Source organism: Sorex fumeus, unplaced genomic scaffold (assembly GCF_029834395.1).
Source record: "Sorex fumeus unplaced genomic scaffold, SorFum_2.1 ptg000044l, whole genome shotgun sequence".
In the NCBI taxonomy this organism is placed as follows: Eukaryota; Metazoa; Chordata; class Mammalia; order Eulipotyphla; family Soricidae; genus Sorex; species Sorex fumeus.
In genome coordinates, this window is record NW_026606101.1 from 39,952,087 (window position 1) to 39,979,628 (window position 27,542).

Here is a 27,542-nt window from a genome sequence, read left to right on the forward strand (position 1 = left end):
TTCAGGTGGTCCAGCAAATTAATTAATTGGCATCTATCACAAGACTGGTAAAATACTAATTCAAAAATATACATACATACGAATAGTCATTGTAATGGTATTTATAATAGGCAAGATATGGAAAAAGATTAGACAAGATATAGACAATATATGTATCCAATAAAAAATGAATGAATTAAGAAATTGTGACACTGGAGAAGAAAAGTGTCTGTCTTAGGGAGGAGGGAAACTGGGGACACTGGTGGCGGGAAACGTATACTGATGAATGGATGGGCGCTGGAGCATTGTATGACTTAAAACTAATCATAATAGCTTTGTAATTGTGTATCTCATGGTGACTGAATTAAAAAATATAAATTGTGACACCAGGCCCTGCTGGTGTAGCCACAGAGCTCCTGGATGGCACCAAGAGCTGGTACTTTCCAACATGAGTACACATACACAATAAGTACATGTATAAGAGAAATGAGTATATGTACACAATAGAGCAGCATTCAACTTTAAGGAATAATGAAATCTTGCATTTTGATACAATTTTGATGATCTGGAGGATGTGACGTTAAACAACCTTATCAAAACGTAAATGAGAAGACAACGGATGATCTTACTCATATGTGGAATAAAAAGAAACAAAGTGGAGAATATAGACAATGGCCAATGAAAACAAATCCTGAGATATTGCCAACAGAACTGAGCATGCCCAGTGCTGGGGTTCAAGATGAGACAGAGAAGGGACCTACAAAGGCAGAGAGGGGAATGCTGGCATTCTGATGTTAAATTTGGGGCAGCAACACTGTAATGCCTAAAACATTAATATAAATGCTACCGTAAGTCATGATATCTCAATCAAAACATAAGAATAACTCTGACAAAGTAATCCTATTGACTATTTATAGTCAGATTCAATATCTGGCCATCTATGGTGAATACAAAAAAACAAGTATTCTCTCTAAAGGATGTATGGAAGATCTGGCTAATCAGCATATCCATTGTAAATCAAAAAATTATTATGATATCTGAAAAAAATGACATTTAGGTGAGATGAGCAGTTTGGCAATGTTCTATATAATGATTAACAAAAATTTGAAAAAAAAAGTGGGAACATGTTTGTCCACATTAAATGGTTTCTTTTGACAATGAGATTTTACTTTCTTTGCCCAAACCCATTCCTGTACCTATATCTCAGAGAAACAGGTAATAGCAATTTGTTCTCAGACTCTGGTATATTTTTAATTTGTGTCAATAATAAGTCAATAATTTGTGTTTTACCTATTTTTTAATTAAAAATGGTTTTATTTTCAACTTATTGTTGAATGAAGGTATATTTTCTCTCTCTTTTTTAAAATTTTTATTAGTGAAACATCATGAGGTACAGTTGTAGACTTACAAATTTTTGTGCTTGGGTTTCAGTTATATAATGATCGAGTACCCATCCATCAACCAATGCCCATTCTCCACCACCAATGATCCCAGTATATCTCCCACTCCCCTATCCCCCCATCCCAGCCTGCCTCTGTGGCTGGGCATTCTCTTTCATTTCTCTCTCCTTTTGGATGCCGTGATTTGCAAAAGAGGCACTTTGTGGCAATCAGGTACAGTCTATAGTCTACTTTCAGCATGCATCTCCCATCCTGGGTGGATCTTCCCAACACCTTAGATTTGGTGCTCCCTTCTCTATTTGAGCTGCCTTTTCCCCTATTCCATTGGTCTGCAACTCTGCTTTTGTTCCAGTACCATGCTGTTTTAATTATTACTGCTTTGTAGTAGAGTTTAAATTTAGGGAAGTTGATTCCTCCCATTTTCTTTTTCCCAAGAATTGCTTAGCTATTCATGGGTGCTTATTGTTCCATATGAATTTCAGGAGTGTTTGCTCCATTTCTTTGAAGAATGTCATAGATAATCGTTATAGGGATTGCATTGAATTTGTACAGTGCTTTGGGAAAAATTGCAATTTTGACAATGTTAATTCTCCTGATACATGAGCAGGGGATATCTTTCCATTTTCTCGTGTCCTCTTTTATTTCCTGAAGTAGCGCTTTGTAGTTTTCTTTGTAGAGGTCTTTTACATCCTTAGTTAAGCTGATTTGTAGGTACTTGATTTTCTGAGGCACAATTGTGAACGAAATTTTTTTTTTGTCATTTTCTTCTCTCTCACTATTTGCATATAGGAAAGCCATGGACTTTTGGGTATTGATTTTATAGCCTGAAACTTTGCTATACAAGTCTATTGTTTCTAGGAGTTTCCTGGTGGAGGTTTTAGGGTTCTCTTAGTATCATATCATTGCTAATAGTGAGAGCTTGATTTCTTCCTTTCCTACTTGAATACCCTTAATATCTTTTTCTTGCCTAATCGCTATTGCAAATACTTCCAGTACTATATTGAACAGCAGTGGAGAGAGTGGGCATCCTTGTCTCATCCCTGATCTTAGAGGGAAGGCTCTCACTTTTTCCCCATTGAGGATGATGCTTGCTGTAGGCTTGTGGTAGATGGCTTAAACTATATAGAGTCCCCTCTATACCCATTTTGGCGAGGGTTTTCATCATTATCCGGTGCTGTATCTTCTTAAATGCTTTATCTGCATCTATTGATATGATCATATGATTTTTATCTTTTTTTTGATATGATGGATTATGTTGATTGATTTTCAAATGTTAAACCATCCTTGCATCCCCAGGATGAATCTCACTTGGTCAAGGTGTATGATCTTTTTGATGAGTTGTTGAATTCTATTTGCTAGTATTTTGTTGAGGATCTTCGCATCCATGTTCATCAGGGATATTGGCCTGTGGTTTTCTTTTCTTGTGGTGTCTTTGTTTTCTTTTGGTATTAGAGAGATATGGGTTTCATAGAAACTGGGAGAGTTTCTGTTTTTTCAATTTCCTGGAAAAGCTTGAGAAGAAGTGGCAATAGGACCTCTTTAAGTGGAAAAATTCGCTAGTGAATTCACCTGGACCTGGGCTTTTGTTTTTGGGAAGACTTTTGATTACAGTTTCAATTTCCTTGATGTTAATAGGTCTATTCAGGTTCTCTAGATCTTCTTGATTCAGTTGTGGGAGATTATAGGAATCCAGGAATATCCATTTCTTCTAGGTTCTCTTGTTTCTTGCCATACAGACTTTCAAAGTAGTCTCTGATGATCTTTTGAATTTCTCTGGTTTCTGTTGTGATATCCCCCTTCTCATTTCTGATTTGGTTTATTAGGGGTCTCTCTCTCTCTCTCTCTCTCTCTCTCTCTCTCTCTCTTTTTGAGTCTTGCTAGTGGTTTATCTATCTTGTTTATTTTCTTGAAGAAGCAGCTCTTGGGTTCACTGATCTTTCGGATTTTTTTTTTGTTTTTATGTCATTGATTTCTGCTCTAAGTTTTATGATCTCTTTCCTTTTGCCTGATTTGGGCTCCTTTTGTTGAACCTTTTCTAAGATCTTGAGTTGTGAAGTCAAGTTGTGTTTATGTGGGGCCTTTCTTCCTTCTTGAGAAATGCTTGCAGAGCTATAAATTTTCCCCTTAACACGGCTTTAGCTGCGTCCCATAGGTTCTGGTAGCTCATGTCTTCATTCTCATTTGTTTCCAGGGCTGGAGCGATAGCACCATGGTAGGGCACTTGCCTTGCATGTGGCCAGCCTGGCAGAGTCGTGTTCGATTCTTCTGCCCCTTTTGGAGAGCCTGGCAAGCTACCGAGAGTATATCACTGAGAGTATCTCGCCCGTACGGCAAAGCCTGACAAGCTACCCGTTACGCATTCGATATGCCAAGCACAGTAACAACAAGTCTCACAATGTTGACGTTACTGGGCCTGCTCAGGCAAATCGATGAACAACGGGAGGACAGTGCTTAATTTTTTTTTTTTTATTTCATCCTTGACTTCCTTCCTGACCCACTTGTTGTTCAACATTGAGTTGTTTAATTTCCAGGTGTTTGATTTGGTTCTGCGTGTCTGTGTGTGATTCACTTCTATTCTCTGTGCATTGTGGTCTGAAAAGATTGTTGATACTATTTCTACCTTCCTGATTCTATTGAGGTATGTTTTGTGGCCTAGCACATGGTCTATTTTGGAAAATGTTGTGTGTGCACTGGAGAAGAATGTGTATTCTTTCTTTTTGAGGTGTACAGCCCTGTATAGGTCTATAAGCCCCCTCTCTTCTATTTCTTCCTTCAAAGCCAATGTTTCCTTGCTGGGTTTTGGTGTTGCTGATCTATCCAGAGGTGATAAGGCGATGTTGAACTCTCTGACTACTATTGTGTTGCTAACAATGTCCTCCTTAAAATCTACAGCAGTTGTTTAAATATTTAGCTGTTCCCTCATTAGGTGTGTATACATTTAAGAGTGTGATTTCTTTCTGTTGTATGTATCCCTTGATGAATAGAAAATGGCCTTCGCTGTCCCTTCTAATCTTTTTCAACCTGAAATTTATGTTGTCATATATTAGTATGGCCACCCCAGCTTTTCTGAGGGAGCTGTTTGCTTGCAGAATTGTTTTCCATTCTTTAACTTTGAGTCTGTGTTTGCTCTGACTGTTGAGACGAGTTTCTTGTAGGCTGCAGAATGTTGGGTTCTCTCTCTGAATCCATTTTGCCCCTCTGTGTCTCTTAATTGGTGAATTTAGACCATTGATGTTGAGAGAGATTATTGTTATGGGGTTTTGTGGCATCTTTCTGTGCGGGTGTGTTGTGGTTGTAGGGTTTGTCTTATCTTATAGTAGCCTTTTAGCCCTTCTTTTAGGTTTGGTTTTGAGTCTCTGAAGTTCCTGAGCTGCTGTTTTTCCCCAAAGTAGTGTACCTTTCCTTCGAGTCTGAGTGAGAGTTTAGCTAGATAGAGAATTCTTGGTGAAGCGTTCATTTCAGTGAGTTTTTTCACTATATCTCACCATTGCCTTTGAGCTTGGAGGGTTTCCTCTCCTAGGTCTGCTGTGAATCTAAGAGACTCTTCTTCATATGTGATTTCCTTCTTTGACCTTGCTGCTTGCAGTCTTGTGTCTCTATCAGTGGCATCCATCATTCTAACTATGATATGTCTTGAAGTGTTTTTGTTAGGGTCTCTTTTAGCTGGCACCCTTTGGGCTCCTTGAATCTGAATGGCTGCGCTGTCCAAATCTGGGAATTTTTCAGCAATGATATTTTTTAACTGTGGCTTTTTCATTGGGACTGTTTTTCTGACCTTCTGGTATTCCAATGATTCTAATATTGTTCCTCTTGGAATCATCTCCTAGGACTCTGATTCACTCTAGATCTATTTTGACGTCTCTTGCCATTGTTTGATTTTGTCTTTTATCTTGGTGCAGCTGATCTTCCAGCTCACTGATTCTGTCTTCAGCTATGGCCATTCTACTGTTGAGGGCAGAGTGAGTTTTTTATTTCATCTATGGAATCTTTTATTCGTGACATTTCTGTGCATTGCTTTCCAATTTCTACTCTCATTTCTTCCTGGATTTTCTCGATTGTCTGGTCCATTGTTTCCTTCATTTCCTCCTTCAATTTACTGGATATCTGTCTCACTGTTTCATTGAGTTCATTGAACATCTTCATTACTTCATATCTGAATTATTTCTCAGAGAGGTCACTTAGGTGAGTAGCACCTACTAAGTCTTCAGGACTCTTTTCATCATCCTCCCCAGGTGGTGGGGATCTATGTTGTTTCTTCATGTTGGTGTGGAGCAATGGAAACTGAGATTTTACTTGAGATTGCTGGGTATGAGTATATTACATGTGGCCACGTGAGCGCCTGCTAGCCCAAAATTAGGCCATACCCACTTCTACAAAGCCACGCCCACTTCTTAAGAGGCCACGCCCCCTATGGGTACCAACCTGGGGGAGGAAGAAGACCAGAGCACAGAGTTGGGGATGAACAGGAAGAGGCTCAGGAATCTCTGCTTTACTTATTAAGAGGGTTTAATTCATGTGCCAGTCAAGTTTTGCCAAGGTATATATTGTTACCATACTTAGGTGTACTGTTGGCCCTTGGGTCTACACAGGCATTCTGATGTACGTGGCCATATACCAAATTCAAGGAAACATACATATACTATTTGAGAACACTAAATTCAGAAACATACATTTACCATTTAGAACACTTATCTGAAGCCCCTGTTTCTCATGCTGGAATAATCCCACACGCTGTTCCCAAGAGAGACTTCTCATGCCCTATCTTCACAGACAACTCTCTATTTAGCTGCTGTAAAAAACTGTCTTCTTCATGAAGCATATACGTAATACCCTCATGTCTGCCTGGCTCTGTGCATTTTGAATCATACAGGAGTCCACACTGATTGACAAATGAATAAATGTTAGGAGATACTCGTGGTTATGTTACTTAGTGATTTTCAAAATTTATTTTATTTTTAATTTTTGGTTCACACCCAGTGATTCACAGGGGTTACTCCTGGTTCTGAACTCAGGAATTACTCCTGGCGGTGCTTGGGGGACCATATGGGATGCTAGGAATCGAAGCTGGGTTGGCTGCGTGCAAGGCAAACCTCTTACTCACTGTGCTATCTCTCTAGCCCCTGATTTTCAAAATTTAAATGGAAGAGTTTTATGTCAAGGGAGACACAGATTCTAGGCCTCAACTATGAGACAAATTAGTTTAGATTAGGACCAGGCTGTTTTGGCAAAATGTTAGGAGATAAATGAATTATTGACAGTCTAGGTATATAACTATATCTATATATCTATAAATATTTGAAAAAATTAAACTAGTAACTTTTAAAGAAAAAACATTTTTAAAATGGTCTTTACATTCCCTAATTTCCCCATTTTTCAGTTTTTATTTTTCTATTTCTGGTTAATGGTCTGAATGTTAGTGATTTTATGAAATCACTGCAGAAATGAAAGACTGCACTAGCTAAGACATTGCAAAATTTTTTTTTACATTGATAATATCTCTCTATAAAAATTATATGTAGCACCTTATTTATGGTTTTAAATAATTTTATTGCATAGCACCAATTAAGACATAAGTATATAAAAATACTTAGAAATATTATAATGATGCACCCAATAATTTGTACTAACAGTCTCTCTAGCTGACATCACATTATTACAAATGAATTTCCTCGAAAACATTTAAAAGTAAAATGAAATTCTATTCCTCGAAATTATGAAAAAAATCAACACTTTCCTTAAACCTTATTATTCTGATGCCACATTAATTCTTATTTGAGAAAGCAGTGTTCAGCAAGGTTAAAAGCATATAGTTTATCAGATGTCTGGCAACTGGAGAAGGTGATGTGACAGAAATGACAACAAACATATAAAAAACAATTTTCTTATTTCCAAATGATTTTTTTTCTTCACTTCCTTCAACATACTTGGCTGGTGAGTGTCTAGGTCATCCCAGCTGACATGCAAATGACATGTCAGCTGCTGAGAAGTTCTTTCACATTTTTTTCAACATCCTTTTTCTAACAGAATGTGCAACAGAAACTAGCAGGCACCACTACAGACTTTGGGTCGAGACTGCAGTGTCATCTACACAGCACCACACTGGCCAGGACTCAGCATGCGGGAGCACGCAGAGGGAATGATGCAGCTCCAGCCCCAGGGAGGACCAGATGGGATCTAATAGCTCTTTTCTACTACTAATTTCTATGATGATTCCAAGTTCCCAAATGGCATATGTATTTATTTTAAATCTAAAGACTGAATATTGGTCAACGAAGTGACAAGGATTTTAATAAAAGATATTTTTCAGCAACTGTACCTATTCAGACATACTACATCTCAGTCACCCCTCACTCTCACACATTACATCACTTCCTAGTTGGGCAGAAGTAGATCTTGAGAAGTCAAACACAATATGTTCACAGTAATTATTAGCAACAGATACTTTTTGCAGCATTGAACTTCGTTTTCTTATGTTACCCAATAAGATATAATGGTGGTGGGAAGGTGCACTGGTGGTGGGATTGGTATTGGAATATTGACTATAATGAATCATGAACAATTATATAAAAAAACTGAAAAATACAAGTTTATCCAATCTTTTTCTGAGATAATGCAGCTCAGATTTAAAGATGATAGCACTCAACTCACGCTTGAGAAAATTACAAATGAAACTTCTGTTTTGACAGAGAAAAAGCATATATGAGAGAAGAAAATCTTAATGATTTGGGAAAATTATCAATGTATTTCTCTCATTTGTAATGAGTCCTAATGCAACTTCACTGAGGCTCTTCCATCAGCGAAACCGGATACAATCTAGTTCAGCTTCTCCCTCTACAGTCCTGGCAACATTATTTGTGCTTCTTGAGTGTCCCTAAACATTTTTTAAATTAGTTGCAGTCCCTTTATAACCGTTGTTTTCCAGCAGGCACATTAGGCTCATCATTCCCCCCTTCACATACTAAACTACAAGAGAGGCTGGTGGATGGGCAAGGAAACCAAGTTTGAAAAAAATTCCCAAGAAGATATACACAGTATTTGAAAGTCACAGCTTCTCATCATAAAATTATAGGATCAAATTTTGCAACATGGTTTTCTTAAGTTTGATGCTACAAAAATTACTTCGTTTAACCTGAAATAACTAACGGTATAAAAAACATACTGTGTTCTTTCAAAAAATTTCAAAATACTCTCTTTTCCCTCTTTCACCCAGTTATTATTACTTACGTCTCAAGCCGAGCTGACAGAGTCTAACAAAACTCTGGGGTGGATGGCGAATATGTCACTTATTTATAAAGGATACAAGCTCTGGTAGAGCGGGATGAGGCACTTCACAGCCCTGCTGGCATTGATGCATGTGGCACATATAAGGCTTGGCAGTAGCTTCCCACTCACTATGGCTCCATCAAAGAGAGGCCCAAAAAATGGAACCTGTTGATATAAAACAGAAATACTCTTAATTTTCAAGACACCAGCAAAATTCAAGCTAAAGATAAGGAGAACAAGTGACTAATGGGCAAAATCTGCAATGATCACACAGGCTGTGTCACCCACAAAGCAGCCACTGAATTTAACCAAATACAAGTCAAAGGCTTACAAATCATGCAAAACAAACTTATTTCATAACGCTTCTCTACTATCCACAATTCAGCAAAAACATTCTAAGTGCCTATTATACTCACACGAGTGTGAGTAAAACATGATACAGAGGCTTATGTGGCTGTAGCCTTTAGCCAGACATACTTTAGAAACCAACTGAGGAACTCGCAATGTTCTTGCCGGGGCTTCTGATGCTTAATAGAGATGGTATTTATCCTTATTAACAATCAGATGATTCTATTTACAATCTTACTGCTTCTTCAACTGTAATTCCCTCTGCTTCCAAGACACTGCACTATAATTTCCATCTACTCTCTTAATAGAGACTCTGTTTTCCTTGTTTGAACCACTTCTACCTAGTAGACAACGAGCATTATGAGCTATCTTCCTGGCCTAGGATTTGATTATTTCATTCAAATATCCAGATGTACAGATATAAACCTGTATGTTGTTTCTGAGTATCTGTGCTCGGTTCCCTATTTCTCTTCTTGATTTTGCCAAAGAACAGTAGTTCTGGACCTTCTCTCCCAAAGAACCATCTTTAATTTTAGTTACTTTTTATATTTTATATTTATTTTCTACATCAGAAATACCTTCTTTTATCTTTAGTTCTTCCCTTCCACTTCTTTTGAGTTTATGTTATTCTTTTTGGTTTTTAGGTTTTTTGAGATGAACGCCTACCATGATTTCTTTCCAATACAATCATTTAATCCTATATATTACTCTAAGTATTTCTCAACATCTAAATTATAATATACACTACTTTCAATTATTATCTAGCTTAGCATATTTTTATTTAAGCATATGTGTTGACCTCTGAATTACTTAGAAGCATGTATTTTTAATTCTAATATATTTCATTCATGCTATTTATGTTCTACTGCCTAATATTTGGGAGCACATATGATGTGGATTATAAAAAATTCAATCCTTTGTGATTTATAAAGGTTTCCTTCTTTTTTTTTTGTGACATACAACAGGACTTGGCAAATGTTTCCTGTAAAGAATTAGGTAGTAAATATTTCAGGTTTTGTGGTCCATACAGAGTCTGTTCAAGCTTCATAGCTCTGTGTTGCTATGCAAAAGCGGGTACAAGCATTATATAAGGGAATGAGTGTGTCACTGAGCTCTATTAAAATTATATTTGGTTTTGGGCTTCATGTAATAATTACTTGTCATAAAATGCACAATTGTTTTCAAACTTTAAGAAGAAAAATTTGGGCCAGGAATTTAGTCACTTCTTTTGTATGTGATCAGCCCCAGATTAATCCGTGGCACCACATATGTTCCCCTCAACACTTTCAGGAGTGATTCCTGAGCACAGAGCCAGAAGTTAGCCCTGCACACGTGCCAGGTATGATCAAAACCCAAATACACATGTAAAACTTAAGAGTCATCAAAAAGATCATACATTATGATCAAGTAGGATTTATCCCAGGGATGCAAGGATGGTTTAACATTAGCAAGTCAATCAACATAATCCATCTTATCAATTAAAAAATGGTGACTGTTCGAAGTCTAGAAAATTCAACATTGTTTTCATTTCCTTTCTCAGATTGATCTATAGATTTCATGTATATCTGTATTCAATGTATATCGGTATTTTGAAGAGATTAGTCTAAGATGTAAGTGGAAACTAAGAAAATCTAAGATACTTTTGTTTCCAAATACATTGTCTTCTGTTATTACACAAAATAAAATAAAGATCCCATGGGCTGTGTAGAGAATACAGAAGTGACGGAGTCTGCCGGGCATAGAGTCAGCCCTGGGGTTTCAAAGGGCACTCTCCGAGCCAGGAGTCAGCCTCGGGCACTGCCAGCTATGGGCCCCAAGCCCCCAAACAACAAGAACATCAAAAATAAAGCCCTGACTCTCATACTTCAGAAGTAAGATATACCTGAGAAAGAACAAAGTAGGGACTTGCCTAATCTACCATCTAATATGAAAGGTCATCAACTGTTTAAGTAGGACATGGGGCAGATACACAGCAGTCCTGTAGAACTGAGTACAGGTGTCTAGTTACAGTTGTCTGCACATACGATGGCTGATGAAAATAATATGTTAATCATATTACCTTGTGAAGTGGGGTTATTTGTTCATAGTACGTTAGATCACATGGCATGATCTTTCTTCCACAATCAGAATACTTAGTTTGGGTGTAAAGGGCAAGGACAGAGCCTCTTCCTTTATTTCTCCAGAGCCACATACAACTACTTTCATTCATACCAGCTGCACTATCATAAGAGTGAAAACTCAATAATCTCCCTTCAGACTGAAGTGGAAAATGCCATCTGGTCTAAGATCCTCAGCTCACAGGACATAAGTCAGTAAAGGAGCCTGCAGCTAGACAGGTTAAATGGCCCTACCCAGGGAAATAGTGCCACTATGGGGGGGGAGGGTCATTCTCCTGGGCACCACCTCCTATTTCTGTACTCAATGGCACATTTAAAGGAAGATGATATCATGCATTAGTTCTATTCAAAACCGTAACTCAACATTTAATCGTGGTTGGTCTGTCGATTTGCAAACTAGTTTTCTCAATAATTCATAAAGCCCTTCTGTAGCCTGGGTATTAGTGTGATTTCCCACGATTACTGACAAACCTGAGTTTCTATGTTAGCTGCAAGTTAGAAGATACATCATGTGGAGCACTGAATATATAGTACAATCTTGCATGCAGCCCAACCTGGTTCAATCCCTGGCACTACAAAGGCTCCCCTAAACACCACCAAGAGTGATTCTTTTTTTTTTTTTAAATGTATGAGTACTGCTATTTATTCAGTCACTGATTAAACTGATTGAAGCAGGCATGAACTCTGCATTACTTTTTTAGTTTTTTAATTTTTCATAAAGTTGTTCACAATAATTGTTTACATTCACTATTTCAACACCAATCCAACTCCCATTGCACCCTTCCACCACCACTTCTCTGAATCTCACCACCAAATCCCCCCCCCCCCGCCCCTTAGGCAGATGCTAAATAATTTATTTTGTACTGCTTGTCATGAATAGTATGAAGTGTCACGTGGCTGCGAAAGTGGCCATGTGCTTCTGGAATTCTGAAATTTTTAAATATTTGTGGTCTGGAGGCATCTCTGTGGTCTGCTGCTCTCTTCTGAGACTCATCTGTGAGTCCCAAGAGTGACTCTTGAACACAGAGTTGGAGTAAGAACTGAGTACCACCAGGTGAAACCCCAAAACCAAACCAAACCAAATCAAACCCCCCAAAAGACACTTTTGAGTCAGAGAAACAGCAGAATGGATAAGGCACTAACTTTGTATGCAGCTGATCTGGGTCCAAATCCCTGATACCATTTATGGTTCCCTGGCCCCCACTGGGAGTGATCCCAAGAGCACGGAGGCAGGATAAGCCACACACCCTAGCAGGTATAGTCCCTAAACAAAAATCCCCCCCACCCAAAGAAACCAAAACCAGAACCAAAACCAAAATACCCTCCATGTAGTTATGTGATTCTTGATGTATAAGTGTAAGAGGAAGCACAAACTTTGAAAACGCAGCTGCCCAAATAATTTTCTATTTCTCATGTCTGGGTCAGGCTAAGATACTTTCACACCCAGTTTCTCTCAGCTAGGAAACAGGAGAACAGACAAAGTAGCTCTGTCTGGAAGTGACCAAACTGAAGTTCGTGTTGCAATGCTGCTTAAACATGTCAGCATCAGATGTGCTCAGCTGCTGGATCAAGGATGCAGTGTATTTCAGAACATGAAAGTGCCCTCATATCTATGTTTTGTTTGTAAAAACTTATCTTTCAAGAACTCAATTGAGAAATCTTGATCACCAATGCAGGCTACTGAGTAGCTGAGTGATCCCAAGTTCTAGTTCTTCATAGAGAAAGTTCAGCCTCTGGATTAGAACACCATGTAGAGACTACTGAAGAACCAAGAAGGAATTTATTACCCACCCAGTTTGTCGGCTGTGCATCTTTTTGAAAACTTGGAGGCATGTGTTTATAACGAAGATCTGGCCATGATTTTTAAGATTACTTTTACTTAAGTGGTTTTTGGACTCACCCAGTAGCTCTTGATGGAGCTTGAGAGTCACTCATGGTGGTGCTTGGGAGAGAATCATGTACGATGCTGGGGAACAAACTAGGGTCAGCGGCATGCAGGGCAAGTGCCTTAATTCCTATAATAGTGCTCTGGCCCAGGGCCATGATTTTTGTGTCCAACATTTTTGCACAGATTATGAAAGTGGGTGACTTACTACAGGATCTAGGATTCAAGTCTGCTCTGAATTGTGCACAAATATAGTAAAACAAAACTAAAACCAGAAGTATGGTTTCCCACACTTCTATTAGATCCCTCAATAGAATAATACAAAAAAGTAATGGTGAAATGTGTTTGCTTGTTTGTTTTTGGGTCATACCTAGAGATGCTCAGGGCTTATTCCTGGGTCTGTACTCAGGAATTACTTCTGGTGGTGCTCAGAGGAACAAATGTGATGCTGGGGATCGAACCCAGGTGAGCCATGTGCAAGGCAAGTTCACGACCTACTGTACTATCTCTCTAGTCCTAATAGTGAAATGGAAGTGAATCAAATTCCAATGTGAAAGATTGGAAATAATGAATAATCAAAATGCATGGTCTAAGGAAGTTATTTCTGGGTGTGGGTATTCATGAGATTATGTTTCAGGGCTGCTGTGTGCCCAGGCAGAAGGCAAGACACACTCAGTGGCACACCCATACAAGGACAAGTCAGAGGAGGTTTAAGGCCCCTTGAACAGTCTAAGGACATGCCACAGGTTAATTTTGTAAAGGTCACCCTTGAGAGTAATTAAAATGCCAAAAAAAATGCACATATGGATTTTGTTTTTATTTTTTATAGATTTTCTTAGTGTTTGGTTCACGTTGGCAGTGCTCAAGTTTCCTTCCAGTTCTGAGCTCAGGGATCACTACTGGAAGGGTCTAAGACTAAATGTGGGGTCGGAGAATGAATGTACCTATTATACTATGGCGCTAAGCCTGGACTTGATTCATTTATGTCTGAGATGTCAAAGTGACTTCCAGTCCTCTGAGTCATCTTTCTGTCCCCTGCTTTTATTTAAATTCCTATTCTCTCTCCATCACAATATATAACATATAATGTATATATTTAGGTTTTGGGCCACTGTCTGGTACTGAGATGTTACTTTAAGGTTGTTGCTCAGAATTCACTCCCAGTGACGCCTGGGGGACTCTGTGGGAGGTGTGAGGAAAAGAAGCCAGGTCCCCACCGAAGCATGCTCTGCAGTCCCTTGTGTCATATACTCTGAAGCATGCTCTGCAGTCCCTTGTGTCATATACTCTGAAGCATGCTCTGCAGTCCCTTGTGTCATATACTCTGAAGCATGCTCTGCATTCCCTTGTGTTATATACTCTGAAGCATGCTGTGCAGTCCTGTGTCATACACTTTGAAACATGCTCTGCTGTCCTCTGTGTCATATACTCTGAAGCATGCTCCGCAGTCCCTTGTGTCATATACACTGAAACATGGTCTGCTGTCCTCTGTGTCATATACTCTGAAGCATGCTCTTCAGTCCCTTTTGTCATATACTTTGATGCATGCTCTGCAGTCCTTTGTGTTATATACTCTGCTCCTCAAATTAGCTTTTCTAAGGACCTCCAGTGGCTCTATGGGTCATGTGATGCCAGATACTAAACTCAGGGCCTTGAACATACAGGAAAGTACACTTACCACATCAGTTATCTCCTTGGTCCCTTGAGGAATATGTTTTAACCTGAGCCTATATGTTACTATTTGAGGTCCCTGGAGTCTATGATTCTATTATCTGAAGATAAAAGTAATAAAAATATAATTAATTGATCTGGTTTTGAGTAAGTAAAAAAGTGCAAAGGAGACAGAGTAACAAAAGCACCACACACAAGGGATTAGAAAGTTCAGGAATATTCCTGATGATGAGGCCAATGGCTGGGGCTACTGTCAGGATCATTCTCAAGCAAGTACTCTCAAGTACTCTATGCTGGGTCAGGCACCAGGTCCATGAATCAAGGTACAGTATGGAATTCTGGCAACTATCTCATGAAACCAACATTTGACCAAAGAACCAACAACCTTACAAAGAAATAGGGGCTAGGCAGGCTAGCTGCCTTTTCCAAGTCCAAGTTCAGAATCAGGCCCAGTTTCTTTGCCAAGACCCAGAAGGTTCCATCCACCCACAAGGCCACCCTGCTCCCTCAGCTCTTTTATCTCTCCTTTTTGCCCTCCTGCCTGATCTCGGGCACAGCAGAAACATTTTTCCAGACTCATGAAGTTCCTATCTTCTGCTGGCCTCTTTTTTCACCACCCTTGAGGCTTGGAAGTCCTGCTCCATTCGGGCTCAGCCTACTTATCTCCTTCTTGAAGACTTTATTTTGTTTTTTCGCTTTTTGGGTCATACCTGGAGGTGCCTAGGAGTTACTCCTGGCTTTGCACTCAGGAATTACTCCTGGCGGTGCTCAGGGATGCTGGGAATCGAACCCGGGTTGGCCGCGTGCAAGGCAAACGCCCTACCTGCTGTACTATTGCTCCAGCCCCAGAACTTTGTTTAAAAGATATTTAAGTATTCATCCTGTGAGTGCCTCAGAATAGGGCTTGTTGGGGTTTGTTTTTGTTTTATCTTTTGGGTCACACCTGGCAGTGCTCAGCGCTGACTCTTCTCAGTGTTCAGGAATCATGTCTGGCGGTGATCAAGGGACAAAATGTGGTGCCAGGGATCTAACCCAGGTTGGCGGCTGATAATAGGGCTTTTAAAACTTCATCTTTTCATGGCCTTTCTGTTGGAAAAATCTTTACACAATTCTTTTGCTGGAAAAAAATTTACACTAATTCATATTTAATTTTTATATACAAATAAAATATGTAATAATAATAAATCCCAAATTTATTTTAAAACAAATTCTAAAAAAGTTATCTGACACCATGAGGTTACAAGTAACAGTTGCCTTACAAAAATTCTCCCCTCCCATCCTTATAACACTGCCATCATTATTTATAAAGTATAATTATTAAATATGCTGCTTTTATTCTTTTTGAAACAACTGTTCTCAAACAGATGAAAAAGAAAAGATTTTATTTTACTTTCCTTTTTCTCTTGAGGACAGTGTTATTAAAAGAAAAGAATGAGGACTAAAGAAAATACAGGGCTAAGGCACTTGTCTTGAACATGGCTGGCTCAAATCCTGACATTGCAGATGGTTTCTTGGACACTACCAGGAGTGATTCCTGAGCACAGAATCAAGAATATGCCCTGAGTACCAGCATCAATGCCACGTATGGAACCAAAGGAAGGAGGATGGGAAGAGAGAGGATAGAGGGAGAGAAGAGGGAGGGGAAGAAAAGAGGGAAGAAGGAAGGAAGGAAGGGATGAGGGAAGGAAGGGAGAGAAGAGGGAAGGAAGGGAAGAAGGAGGGTGAGGAGGGACAAAGGAAGGAAGAAAGGAAGAAATAAAGGAAAACTGGTGTTAGGGGTTTTAGGTATATTTCAAAATGATTCCTCTCTCCTCCCTCCAAGGGGACTTTTCTCTAGTTTTTCTCTGTGAGAAGCTGATAGTGCTCTATTGTGCTCTGTGAGAAGTTGATAGTGCTCTATTGTGAAAATTCTGAAACGTGATGGGGCTACTTTTGGCTGTCCAAATCGCCAACACTACACATTTGCCTCTAGCAGTCCCTTAAAGTGGATATTCCTACTGTGGCACTGTTCTCCAGGGGCTGGAGCGATAGCACAGTGGTAGGGCGTTTGCCTTGCATGCAGCCAACATGGCCGACCTGAGTTCGATTCCTCTGCCCCTCTTGGAGAGCCTGGCAAGCTACCAAAAGTATCTTGCCTGCATGGCAGAGCCTGGCAAGCTACCCATGATGTATTCGATATGCCAAACACAGTAACAACAAAGTCTCCAATGGAGACGTTACTGGGCCCGCTTGAGCAAATCGATGAACAACAAAGGAGGACCGTGACCGTGGCACTGTTCTCCATTGTCCCTACGATTCCTTTTTGTACCTACCTTTCTGTCTCTAATTTTGGGGGGGGGGGGGGAATCAGTTTAGCCCATGACTATTTCTCCGGAAGATTTAAGTAGGATTGTTGATTTTCAGCTTTCTGGGCCATTTCTCTTCCTAAGTATGGGAGTGATGACCACCAAGCTTCCTACATGAACTGGAAATTTAAAGCATCTTCTTGCTCATCTGATCATTCTGTGTTAATATCTTTATAATTTCTATGATTTGAGGATACCAAATGCAACCAATGACTTCTTGGTTGTCTTTCTTACTAAAATTTAGATTGCAGGAGCCAAGAACCCACTAACCCTTGACATAGTGACTGGCATAGAGCAGCCTCAATAAGCAGATTGTCTGAATGACTGAGTAAAGCCCTCCAAGGTTCTGATTGCTGGACAGTAACAAAACTTGTTGTCTTCATATTTTTAGAATGAGATTTGCTGTGACCATCTGTCTGTTGCTTCAGGGAGATGCCTCAAAAGCAAGGGTGAGAGGGCGACAGAGATGGTTTCAAGGTCCCGTGCAAATGTCCCCTGCAGTATCTCTTCTGCCCCGTGGCTTTGGGAAAAGAGATCCACAGTGAAAACATTTAAAAACTGAAAAGCTTAGGCAAGACCATTTTGAAAGCAACACGTATGGCACAGGGGAAATTGACCAGAGAAAACGCGAATGTCAGTAAGACTATGAGTTAGACTAGGAGTTCTATTAGTGGTCACTGAACGATCATTTCCCTCTCCTGAACATCCTGGAGTTCGGAAATGGACTTCTTTATTCTGAAGAGTAAAATCGGGGAGTGATTTTTATTTAGAAATCACTCAGTTGTTGCCTACTTGTGCAACAGTAAATAAATAAGAAACAACAATTTCTTCTTTCATCTTAAATAATACTGTACTTTGAATGGTTTATTTAAAATATATTCTTTAAAAAATAAGTATACTCCTTCCTATACACATACTAAAAACAGTTTACTTATCACTGAGGAGGAGTAAAATTACTCATGAGATCCAACAAATAAATAAATTTCTAATAAATCAGAGAAAATGCATTCTTAAGGATATTCTTCACTACTGGGGAGAGGGAGCTTCTACTCCTTTTCATAGAAGAATTCCGAGTGTTCCTGAGACTCAGAGTCGCTAGTCTGGCTTGTGCAAACAGCAAACAGAATTACAACAGTTTAATAGGATAGAGAAAACCTTCTTTCAAGTCCATGTTCTCCCTTTTACACATCTCTCTTTGTTTTTCCACTACGGAGAAGTCTGTGTTCTCTGTTTCTCTCCCTGCACTTCTTTCTAAGAAAAGTTTGTTCAATAAAAACGATCTTGCTTATACTCTCAGTATCTGGATTGCAAACCACAATGCCTAAAAGGGGGGGGGAAGAGAGAGAGAGAGAGAGAGAGAGAGAGAGAGAGAGAGGATAATGCACACACACACATGCATGTACATACACACCCACACCAAAAACAAACCGAAAAACAAGGAAAAAAATAAAAGAGAAGAAAATACTTCCTGCTGAGGCAGAGGGAGTGAATCTTGTCACTTTCTAATACAAGCAAACTTAGAAAGGCTAGCCAAAAGAAAGAAGTTAAGACAAAGGAGAGTATTTATGTGAGTGTGTGTGTGTATGTGTGTGTGTGTGTGTGTGTGTGTGTGTGAGAGAGAGAGAGAGAGAGAGAGAGAGAGAATTACTCAGGGAATTTTTTCAGAGTGGCAATAAATTACAGAGGAAATTTGATTTTGACATAGTATAGATGGTAGCTGTCTTTTTAGTTTCCAATTTACTAAAAATAATAATAAAATAAATTTATTGAGCAGAACATAGAATAGTTAATCATTCAGAAAATTCTGGTTGCTCAGTATTTAACAATACCTTTTCAAAGGAAATGATTCTTTATATAGTCAAAGTTAACAATTGACTTTCCCTGAAAATTTCTGAGTTTTTAAAAGTCAATCATCAATCTCAAAAGACTGCTTCTTTGGGACTGAGATAAATATTGAAGAAAAGAGAAAATTTAAAATAAAAAGAAATAAGTTTGTGCAACCATGCTACCACGAAACAGACCCTGTCCCTGAGGCCGATGGATCAGGAGAGGCTGCCTTTCACAGTCCTGACTGGCTCTCCTGGTCTCACTGGTGACAATACTCTCAGAATTCTCATACCTCAGCCAGCATTTCTGGGCTCCTCCTCCAGGGGAGGTCCTAAGCAGCAAGACATCGTACAGGAGAGCAGCACCCACTCCCACCACGCGCCATGCGCCACCGGTAAGTGCTGAGTCTGCAAGGAGGCAGGTACCACCTCACCAGCACCCTAGTAAACTGGGTCAATTTAGAGAAAACAGGGACAAGAGGAATAGGAAGATCCAGCAAGAGCCCAATGTCTGCCGCAATGTCTGAACTTCAATTAAGAGTGATGGAAACGAAAGTTCAAAGCAATGAAGGACCTTCCTAAGCCATCTATTCACTGGTGGTAGCACAGGCACGAGAAATTGGGGGTCCGTTATTGCAGGATTCTTTCCTGCCTGCCTCTAATAAATATGACTCAGCACCCTTTCTGCATGCCCCGATCTACCAGAGCTGAGTTTAAGTAGACTTCTGAGGATATCCACATTCATTCACAAAACTGACACTCTGGGAGAAGTGAGGAGGCCGTTCTATTCCAGGCTCACCCTCTCTCAGCGGCTGCTGGTTGAGGCTGAAACTACAGTACGCCAGGCACTAGTCTGCAGATCAGAAGGTGAAAGCCACAAAAACTTACACGAACTAATACACAACAGTCAATGTCTTAAACGCCAACATTATTTTCTATCACTTAAAGAAAGCTACACAGGCAGTTACTACAATATGGGGGTTTTATAAATCACTTTTCTTCAGAACAGATTGGGCGTCTGAATAAACTCTTTAAATCACTTATGTTCTGCTCTAAATGCAAACCTTCCCTGACGGATGACTTAGTCATAAAAGTAGGGAAAAAAGATGTCTTACAAAAGCATGTTTAGCCCCATGACCAAGGACCATGGGGTCAGTATTTATGGCAATGGACTTATTTTAAATATTACCTAACAAGGAAATGATACTGTGAGGCAAAATCATTATTTATTTATTTCTTCAAAGTCCAATAAAAAGCTCAAAAAAGTGAACAGACCCCCCTCAGATGTGACGGTTTTATGCAGCCACACTTCTTCAATATACCATTTCACAAATGCTGTGCATTATTAAGAGGAGGCAGATTCTGCCAGGCACATAATTTGTATATTTAAGGGAGGTGTATGGAATGAAAAAGCGAAATATGTTAAATTTCAAAGGACTTGGAAGCAATGCTGCCAGTGCGCTTGTATTACAAATAGCCCCACATTATTACATACGCTATTAATGAGGCTGAGTGAATGAAAGTACAATTTGAATATGCATGACTCTATCCAATGAGCAGGACTTTTGTGTAGTGAGGAGGGTTTTTTTTTTCCTCCTAAAGGAGGATTAAAATTATTCTTAGAAAAGTGTGGCTGCCCAAAGACTAGTAAAATAAATGTACTCAGACCACCGTGCCACAGTATAGTCACATGAAGTATATGGTGCTGAAAGAATACCTTAGACTTCAGTCTTTGAAACTTGTACAGAACCCTTTCCCCAAAAAGGAATATTCCTCCACTTTGAGCAACTGTGTTATTATAATGTCTGAACAAAAATAATGATTTTGATAGCGAACCATGGGAGTATAAGGTTAAATAAACCTTTTAAGTTCAAAGCTTTTACTTCCATCATAAGGAACACTAGTTAAAAGACTGGGGAATGGGTAAATTATTGCGCCAAATGGCTAAGAATTAATCTCTGCCGACTAGCTGCCATCTAACGAGGCGTCTGTGTCCCGGGGAGCCCGCAGCATGTCCCTGGCGGTATGTGCAGTGTGTCGAGTCTGCGTGGCACCCTTTGTCCTCGCTCGCAGGCGGCCTTTCCCCTCATTGTCCGTAATATCCTCATGCATCTGGGACGCGTGGAATGCATTCATGCTAACAGACTTACCATTGTTTTCTCGCAGAAGCTTTGTTGAGCAAAGACTGCATCACGGTTACTGATAATTATATTGCTTAATTAATCAAGACAAAAAAAATTTGCAAATCATTGCCCGGTTGCCAAGCAGGGAGATAAAAAATGACAACAATACAAGCTGAAGCAATATAACAAAAGTAACAGCTATCTGATCAGAAATTCTTATATAATGAAGCTATTAATGCTAAATCGGTTAATGTTAACATTGCTCCAGGTGTCTCTACTTAGACGCAAACAAAAAGGCTAACATTATGGATATAAAAGGCCGAATGTTGCCATGGATTCTGTAACCTGATAGAGGACAGCCTTTTCATTCGATTAGGGAATGCAATTTAAATACCAGGGACTGAAGCCAAACAAACAGACTTTCCCTCCACAGCCTCTCACATTCACCCTGGGGTCAGTGGTTGGTGAACAAAAGGTCAGCCACACTTGCCCTGGAAATGTCTGGATTAATTTTATTACATTGTAATCGTTTGTACTTTAAATGTAGGGAAAACACTAAATTTCCAGTTGCCATTATTCATTCTCTTCTTTCCTTTAGGCTTTTTAAATTGAAATTGTAAGAAAGTGATTTACTCAATACTTCATGTCAGAATTTGTGACTAAAATTTATAAAACTCATACATATTTAAAAAATGTTTCAAGGTATCCAAATACTTTTTTTTACACATTGTAAGATCTCTTTTCAACAAAGATCACTTTGACTCTATAAAATGAATTGAAATGCTCTATTATTCTTTATTACAATAGAAATAAGGACAACATTTTTAGGATATTAAATGGCAGTTTAGAGGGTCATGCTGAAATGAAGCAATATAGCAAGTTAATCCTTATTAAATATTAAAAAAATGCATTTTCCAGCTTTGAAAGTTATACGATACTAAATTTATTGGTTTTCTAATATTGAACATTTTCATTTTAATTGTTAAAGTTATGTTTTGCATAGACAACACATTTTTAGTATTAAGAACCATTTTCTTCCACACAGTGAAAATTTCACAGAGACTTAAACAAGTATTTATTTGCTTAATTTATTTTTATTTTGGGGTCACACCCAGCAATGCCCAGGGGTTACTTCTGGCTCTGCACTCAGAAATTACTCCTGGCAGTGCTTGGGGGACCATATGGAATACCGGGGATCAAAGCTGACTTGGCTATGTGTAAGGCAAGTGCCTTCTCTGCTGTACTAACTCTCCAGCCGTAGAGCCAAACAAGTATTTAAAATAAAGAACTTTGGATATCTTTGCTCCCTGATAGCAAAAGAATAAAAAGAACTCTCTATCAGGCTTCTTACCAGTTAGAGAAATGTCAAACCTGGGGTTCTTTGTTTAATTTCTTTTCAAAGCAGTGACTATAACAGAAAAGTATAGCAATGCCATTATGATGAGCAGGAGAATGAATTCAACCACCACCATCATCACCAGGCCTCCCCACCACGACTACCACCATTAATGATAGCTAATACTAAAACAGAGTCTACCATGACCAGATCTGTTTGAAGTACTTTTCATTTCTTAGGTCTTTTAACTTTATAACTTTGATTGCTTTAGGTTAGGTTATCTGGTAAATCTGGTATCTATTTTAAAAACTTAAAAACAGGGAATATTCTGAATTTTAGATACGGTTATAAATTCCAGTCAACCCAGTTATTATTTAAGTGTTCAAAACAGAACGTAGTCAGGACAGTAGATCTAGGTTCCTCAGAAAAATAACTGGGAAGGAAAAGGAAGACTATTACCTAATATCAGATGGAAACATGGAAAGTCATTTCTTTGCAAAGTGACTTAATATATCAAGTCTTCAATTAAAATGCTTAAAAAAGAAGCTTGCTATTAACAAGACACTCCAGAAAGTACTGCTAAACTACCACTAAAGGCATGGCAGGGATCGAAGCCACAGCCAATTTAGGACCCAGCACATATCCATTGGATTGTTCCAACCATTCCCATGATCAATACCAATTGACATGGCTGAATTGATTCTGTGACAAGGTGCTTCAATTGTTAAAGATCATCATATGGGCTGTGCTACAGAGGTCAGCCTCTGCATGGATATGCCTACCATCCTTCATAACTGACCGCCACTAACAACAGCAGCTCGGCAAGCAGTGCCTGTCAGTCAGGCGAGGTCGGATGCTACACACTCGTCAGTCACAAAATATGAGATGCAACATGGAGTTCATTCAATTCTTAGTATTCATGTGACCCAAATGAAACATTACAGTTATTTTAAGTTGAAAGTTTTAAAATATTTAAGAATCATTAATATCTTGAACATAATTTTGAGAAAGGCTAAGTAACATTTTGGCATTCCTTGCTTGTAACTAAATTTTTACTGAAAATTACAATTCATATCTCACTCTTATGTAGCACCTATAAGACATACAAATGCAAGGCATTTGTCAGTTGGGAAAAAATAAGTCCCCTTTAACATATGTTTATCATTGTTTTTTGGTAACAGTAATTCATGGCAAAAGTGCTATGAGACAGTGTAGTAGCATGATAAACATACCTCAGGTTTCTTTGTTATCGTGATAAAGAACATGTGATTCTTCATTGGGTAAATGATGATGGAAACGTCTCCAAAGGCTGTTGGGATGATCCCCCGGCGGTAGTCCCGGGAGTGCTCCGACCAGACGATGTGCACCTCATCATTCCCCAGGTGTCGGAGCTGCAATAGCAGATCAGCTCTTTATTAATCAGAGTGATAACAGCAGTTTACGAGGGGTCGTGGCTTACAAATTGAATTATAATGCGCAGAGGCAAAAATATTTCTCTACTAAAAAAGATCACCACAGCAATGTTTTACAAGGATTCTAAAAAGGGCACAAACACATAAAAATGTGGCTAGGAAACACTGCTAACAAGACAATGCACACAGCACCGCGGGGCACTATGGCAAGATGGAGATAAGCATTTAAAAAGTATTTTTAAATCAAATTTTATTCCTGCACGAACACCTCTCTCTTTTTTTAATATATAAATATTACTGAATATGTTTCTAAGCAATTAATGACATAAGCCTCCGACTTCATATTAACATTTGAAGAAGAGCTTCACAACACTTTTCAGTTACAGAGAAAGGAGTTAATATAAATATCCAAGAGACAATGTTGGAGGAAAGTTGACTGTGGTGGTGGGGCTGGTGTTGAAAAATTGTGTCTGAACCCCAACGATGAAGAACTTTGTAAATCATGGTGCCTTAATAAAAAAGAAGTAAATAAAGAAAAATAATAGTATGAAAACAGGTACCATACTACACAAATCACAAATCATCCTGTTAATCGTCGATTGCCTCGAGCAGGCCCCAGTAATGTCTCCTTCATCCTAGCCCTGAGATTATATTCAAGGCTCTTTAGGAGAATGAGACCCATCATTGTTACTGGTATTTGGCATATTGGGTACGCCACGGGGAGTTTGCCAGACTCTGCCATGTGGGCAGGCTACATTCGGCAGCCTGCCAGTTTGTCCAAAGTAGGAATGAGATAATAAGATGTCATAATAGATAATAATAATATGTCTCACCATAATATGTCTCACCATACTACAATAATCACCAAATGTACTATCAAATGTCTGACTTGTGATTAAAATACGTATGTACAGGGACTAATATGTAGAAAATTACTTTTGTTTAAGAAATTAATCACAGTCACTGTCACCCCATTGTTCATCGATTTGCTCGAGCGGGCCCACTAACATTATGAGACTTGTTACTGTGTTTGGCATATCAGAATACATCACGAGTAGCTTGCTAGGCTTTGCTGTGCGGGCGAGATACTCTCAGAAGCTTGCTGGGTGGAGGAATCGAACTCGGGTCGGTCAAGTTGGCTGCATGGAAGGCAAAACGCCCTACCCATTGTGCTATCACTCCAGCCCAAGAAATTAATGTTATTTGAATTTAATTAGAACTCAAGAATTCACGCACAATGGCTCACGCATGTAGCTTTGTTTAATTTTCCCACTAACTCTCTGGTAAAGTTGAATCACTGTAAATTACAAAGTTATAAATCTATTCCTGGTTGAGTTCCAACACCAATCCTTTCACCATGTCACTTACTCACCCAATGTCCCTCCAGCCTCCCCGCCCTACCTGACTACTCTATGGCAGGCATTCCCCCCTTCCTCCCCGCCATTAGGCTCTGAAGGAAGTTAAGGTGACATTCAGGATTCCTCAGCAGCAACAAGTACTGATGCAGACTATTTTTTGTCTCTGTTATCCCAGGAGGAAGAGTGAAAGTTTAGGGAGCCCCAGGTCACGCACAGCACAGGGCCTGGAACCCTGGACTGGAGCTTTTATTTTTGCAATTTCCACTGTCTCTGGTGAGCTCAGTCTATCTACAAAGCTATGCGTATTCTTATAGTCAAATCCTGTATTTTGATTATTTTATCATTTTATAATGAAAGCAACTGGAAAGTTCAAAGACAGATCAAACTCGTGTCATCTTCACCAGTTCCTCTAGTGCAAATTCTGCTGGAGACAATGACCCCCTTAATCCAATTCCCAGCTCCAAACAGGGGCAGCTGGAATGCTGCACGTGAAACCTCTGAGCATGCCTAAAGGTGTGATTAAGAAAAATTATGTTATAAAACCTAAAATGTTGGCCACAATTGAAATCCTAAAGCCATAAAGGCTTACAATGAAGGTTACTTGATGCTTATGAGAATCGGGGGTTTCATTCTGTCACATGCTGCAGAAAATTGCCATCTAAGTCACAAAAAGGGATTTTTCACTTAAAAGTTTATTTAATAGATAAATCCAAAAAAAAAAATGAGTCAGGGTACAAATAGAACTGAGGTACATATAAGTTAATAATCTGTTTTTATCTTTTTATTTTCTGTTCCCTATCTCACTGATAAAGGTTAAAACGGTAGCAAACAAAAGCTACAAATAAAATATCGAGTTCTCAATGTAATATCAAACATATTTCTAAATTTCTCTATTTCCAACTCAAATGGAATTAATGCCTTTCTTTTTTTCCTTAAAAAATAAAGGGCTTCACAAGAATGACTGAGATTAGTACCAGGAATTTTGCTCCATGGCTTGGAGGCCAGCCACACATGCTAGGGGAAAAGGCAGCTCAGATAGACAAGGGAGCACCAAATAAAGGGTGTTGGGAGGATCCTCCCAGGATGTGAGAAGCATGCTGAAAGTAGACTATAGACCAAACATGATTGCCACTCAATGCCTCTTTTGCAAACCACAACACCCCAAAGAAGAGAGAGAACAAAGGGGAATGCCCTGCCACAGAGGCAGAGTGGGATGGGGGGTGGGAGGGATACTGGGATCCATGGTGGTGGGAAATGGGCTCTGGTGGAGGGATGGGTATTTGATCATTGTATAATTGAGACCCAAGCACAAAATTTGTAAGTCTACAACTGTACCTCATGGTGTCTCACTAATAAAAATTAAAAAAAAAATAAAGGGCTTAAATGTGTGTGTGTGTGTGTGTGTGTGTGTGTGTATCTGTATTTCTAAAGATACATATTTATATATATGTATTTCTAAAATTAAGTCATGTTGGAGTAAAACAAAGAAGACTGCACCAACAACAACACAATAAAGGCATGCTGTGGGGCAAACATGAAGAGTATCAATGAGAAACTTCAGAGGAATTTAGAACAGAAGGCAATTTAGCAACCAGCTACACTACTCATCCTGGAAGGAGCTATAATTCAGTGGGGAGGGCACTTGCCTTGCACATGGCTGACATAGGTTTAATTTTTCTGGCACCCCAGATAGTCTTCCTAGCCTGTCAGGAGTGATCCTTGAGTGCAGAGCCAGGACTAAGCCCTGGGAACTACTGAGTGTGCTCCTGTCCCCTAAGAAAGTCAGCCTTCAGGGTATGTCTGTGCACACCTTGGTCTATTACTGGAAAAAATGTGGGAAGAACTATCTCCTAAATTCCCTTCCAATGTGGGGCTACCATAAAATGTCAGAACCCAAATATATGTGCTAGCTCATTTTGATCCAGAAGTCTCAAGGCATTAGCTCTGAGGTAATACAATAATTACTGGAATTTTACAATTACTGTCCCTTTCCTAAATTAGATTACTCAATTGCATAACCAACTAAATCTCTCCTAATTCTGTTTGCAACTGTATTCAAGAATTACACAAGGGAGGATAGTACCACACACCCTCCACCCAGTATGGCAATTCTAGTATGTAAGAAAGAGTTTTGTAAGGTAATATGACAAGATTCACTATCCCAAAACTGCTTTCAATGTCATGTACCTCATACCTCACCATTTAATTAGCTAAACTACAAAACCCAGAACTAAGGCCCTAGGAACAATTTCCTAATAAGCAAAATTGCATTCTCTTCTGCCTATGACAATCACACAAATACAAAAAAAAAGGCAAAACAAATACAATTCACCTGGCTAACTTGTCAACCATGTCGAATTGAAAAAGGCCTCCTTTAGAAATGTCAGTATGTCCAGCCTAGGTTAAAGGGGACTTCACTAAGGGGACATCATCTTGTGAGTTCTGGAGAGTTAAGACTAGAGATCTGCCAATTAGAAAT

At 39.2% G+C, this 27,542-nt stretch overlaps 1 protein-coding gene across 1 annotated transcript in view; it reads right to left on the reverse strand.

Annotated features, from left to right (window-relative positions):
• Window positions 1-27,542, reverse strand: part of RALGAPA2 (Ral GTPase activating protein catalytic subunit alpha 2) — a 380,552-nt gene that overhangs the window by 85,258 nt on the left and 267,752 nt on the right. Inside the window, exons 37-38 of the mRNA XM_056121724.1 lie at window positions 23,526-23,684; window positions 8,680-8,807 (exon numbers count right to left, since the gene is read on the reverse strand). Coding sequence (XP_055977699.1) covers window positions 8,680-8,807; window positions 23,526-23,684 — 287 coding nt within the window. The remainder of the gene's footprint in view (window positions 1-8,679; window positions 8,808-23,525; window positions 23,685-27,542) is intronic.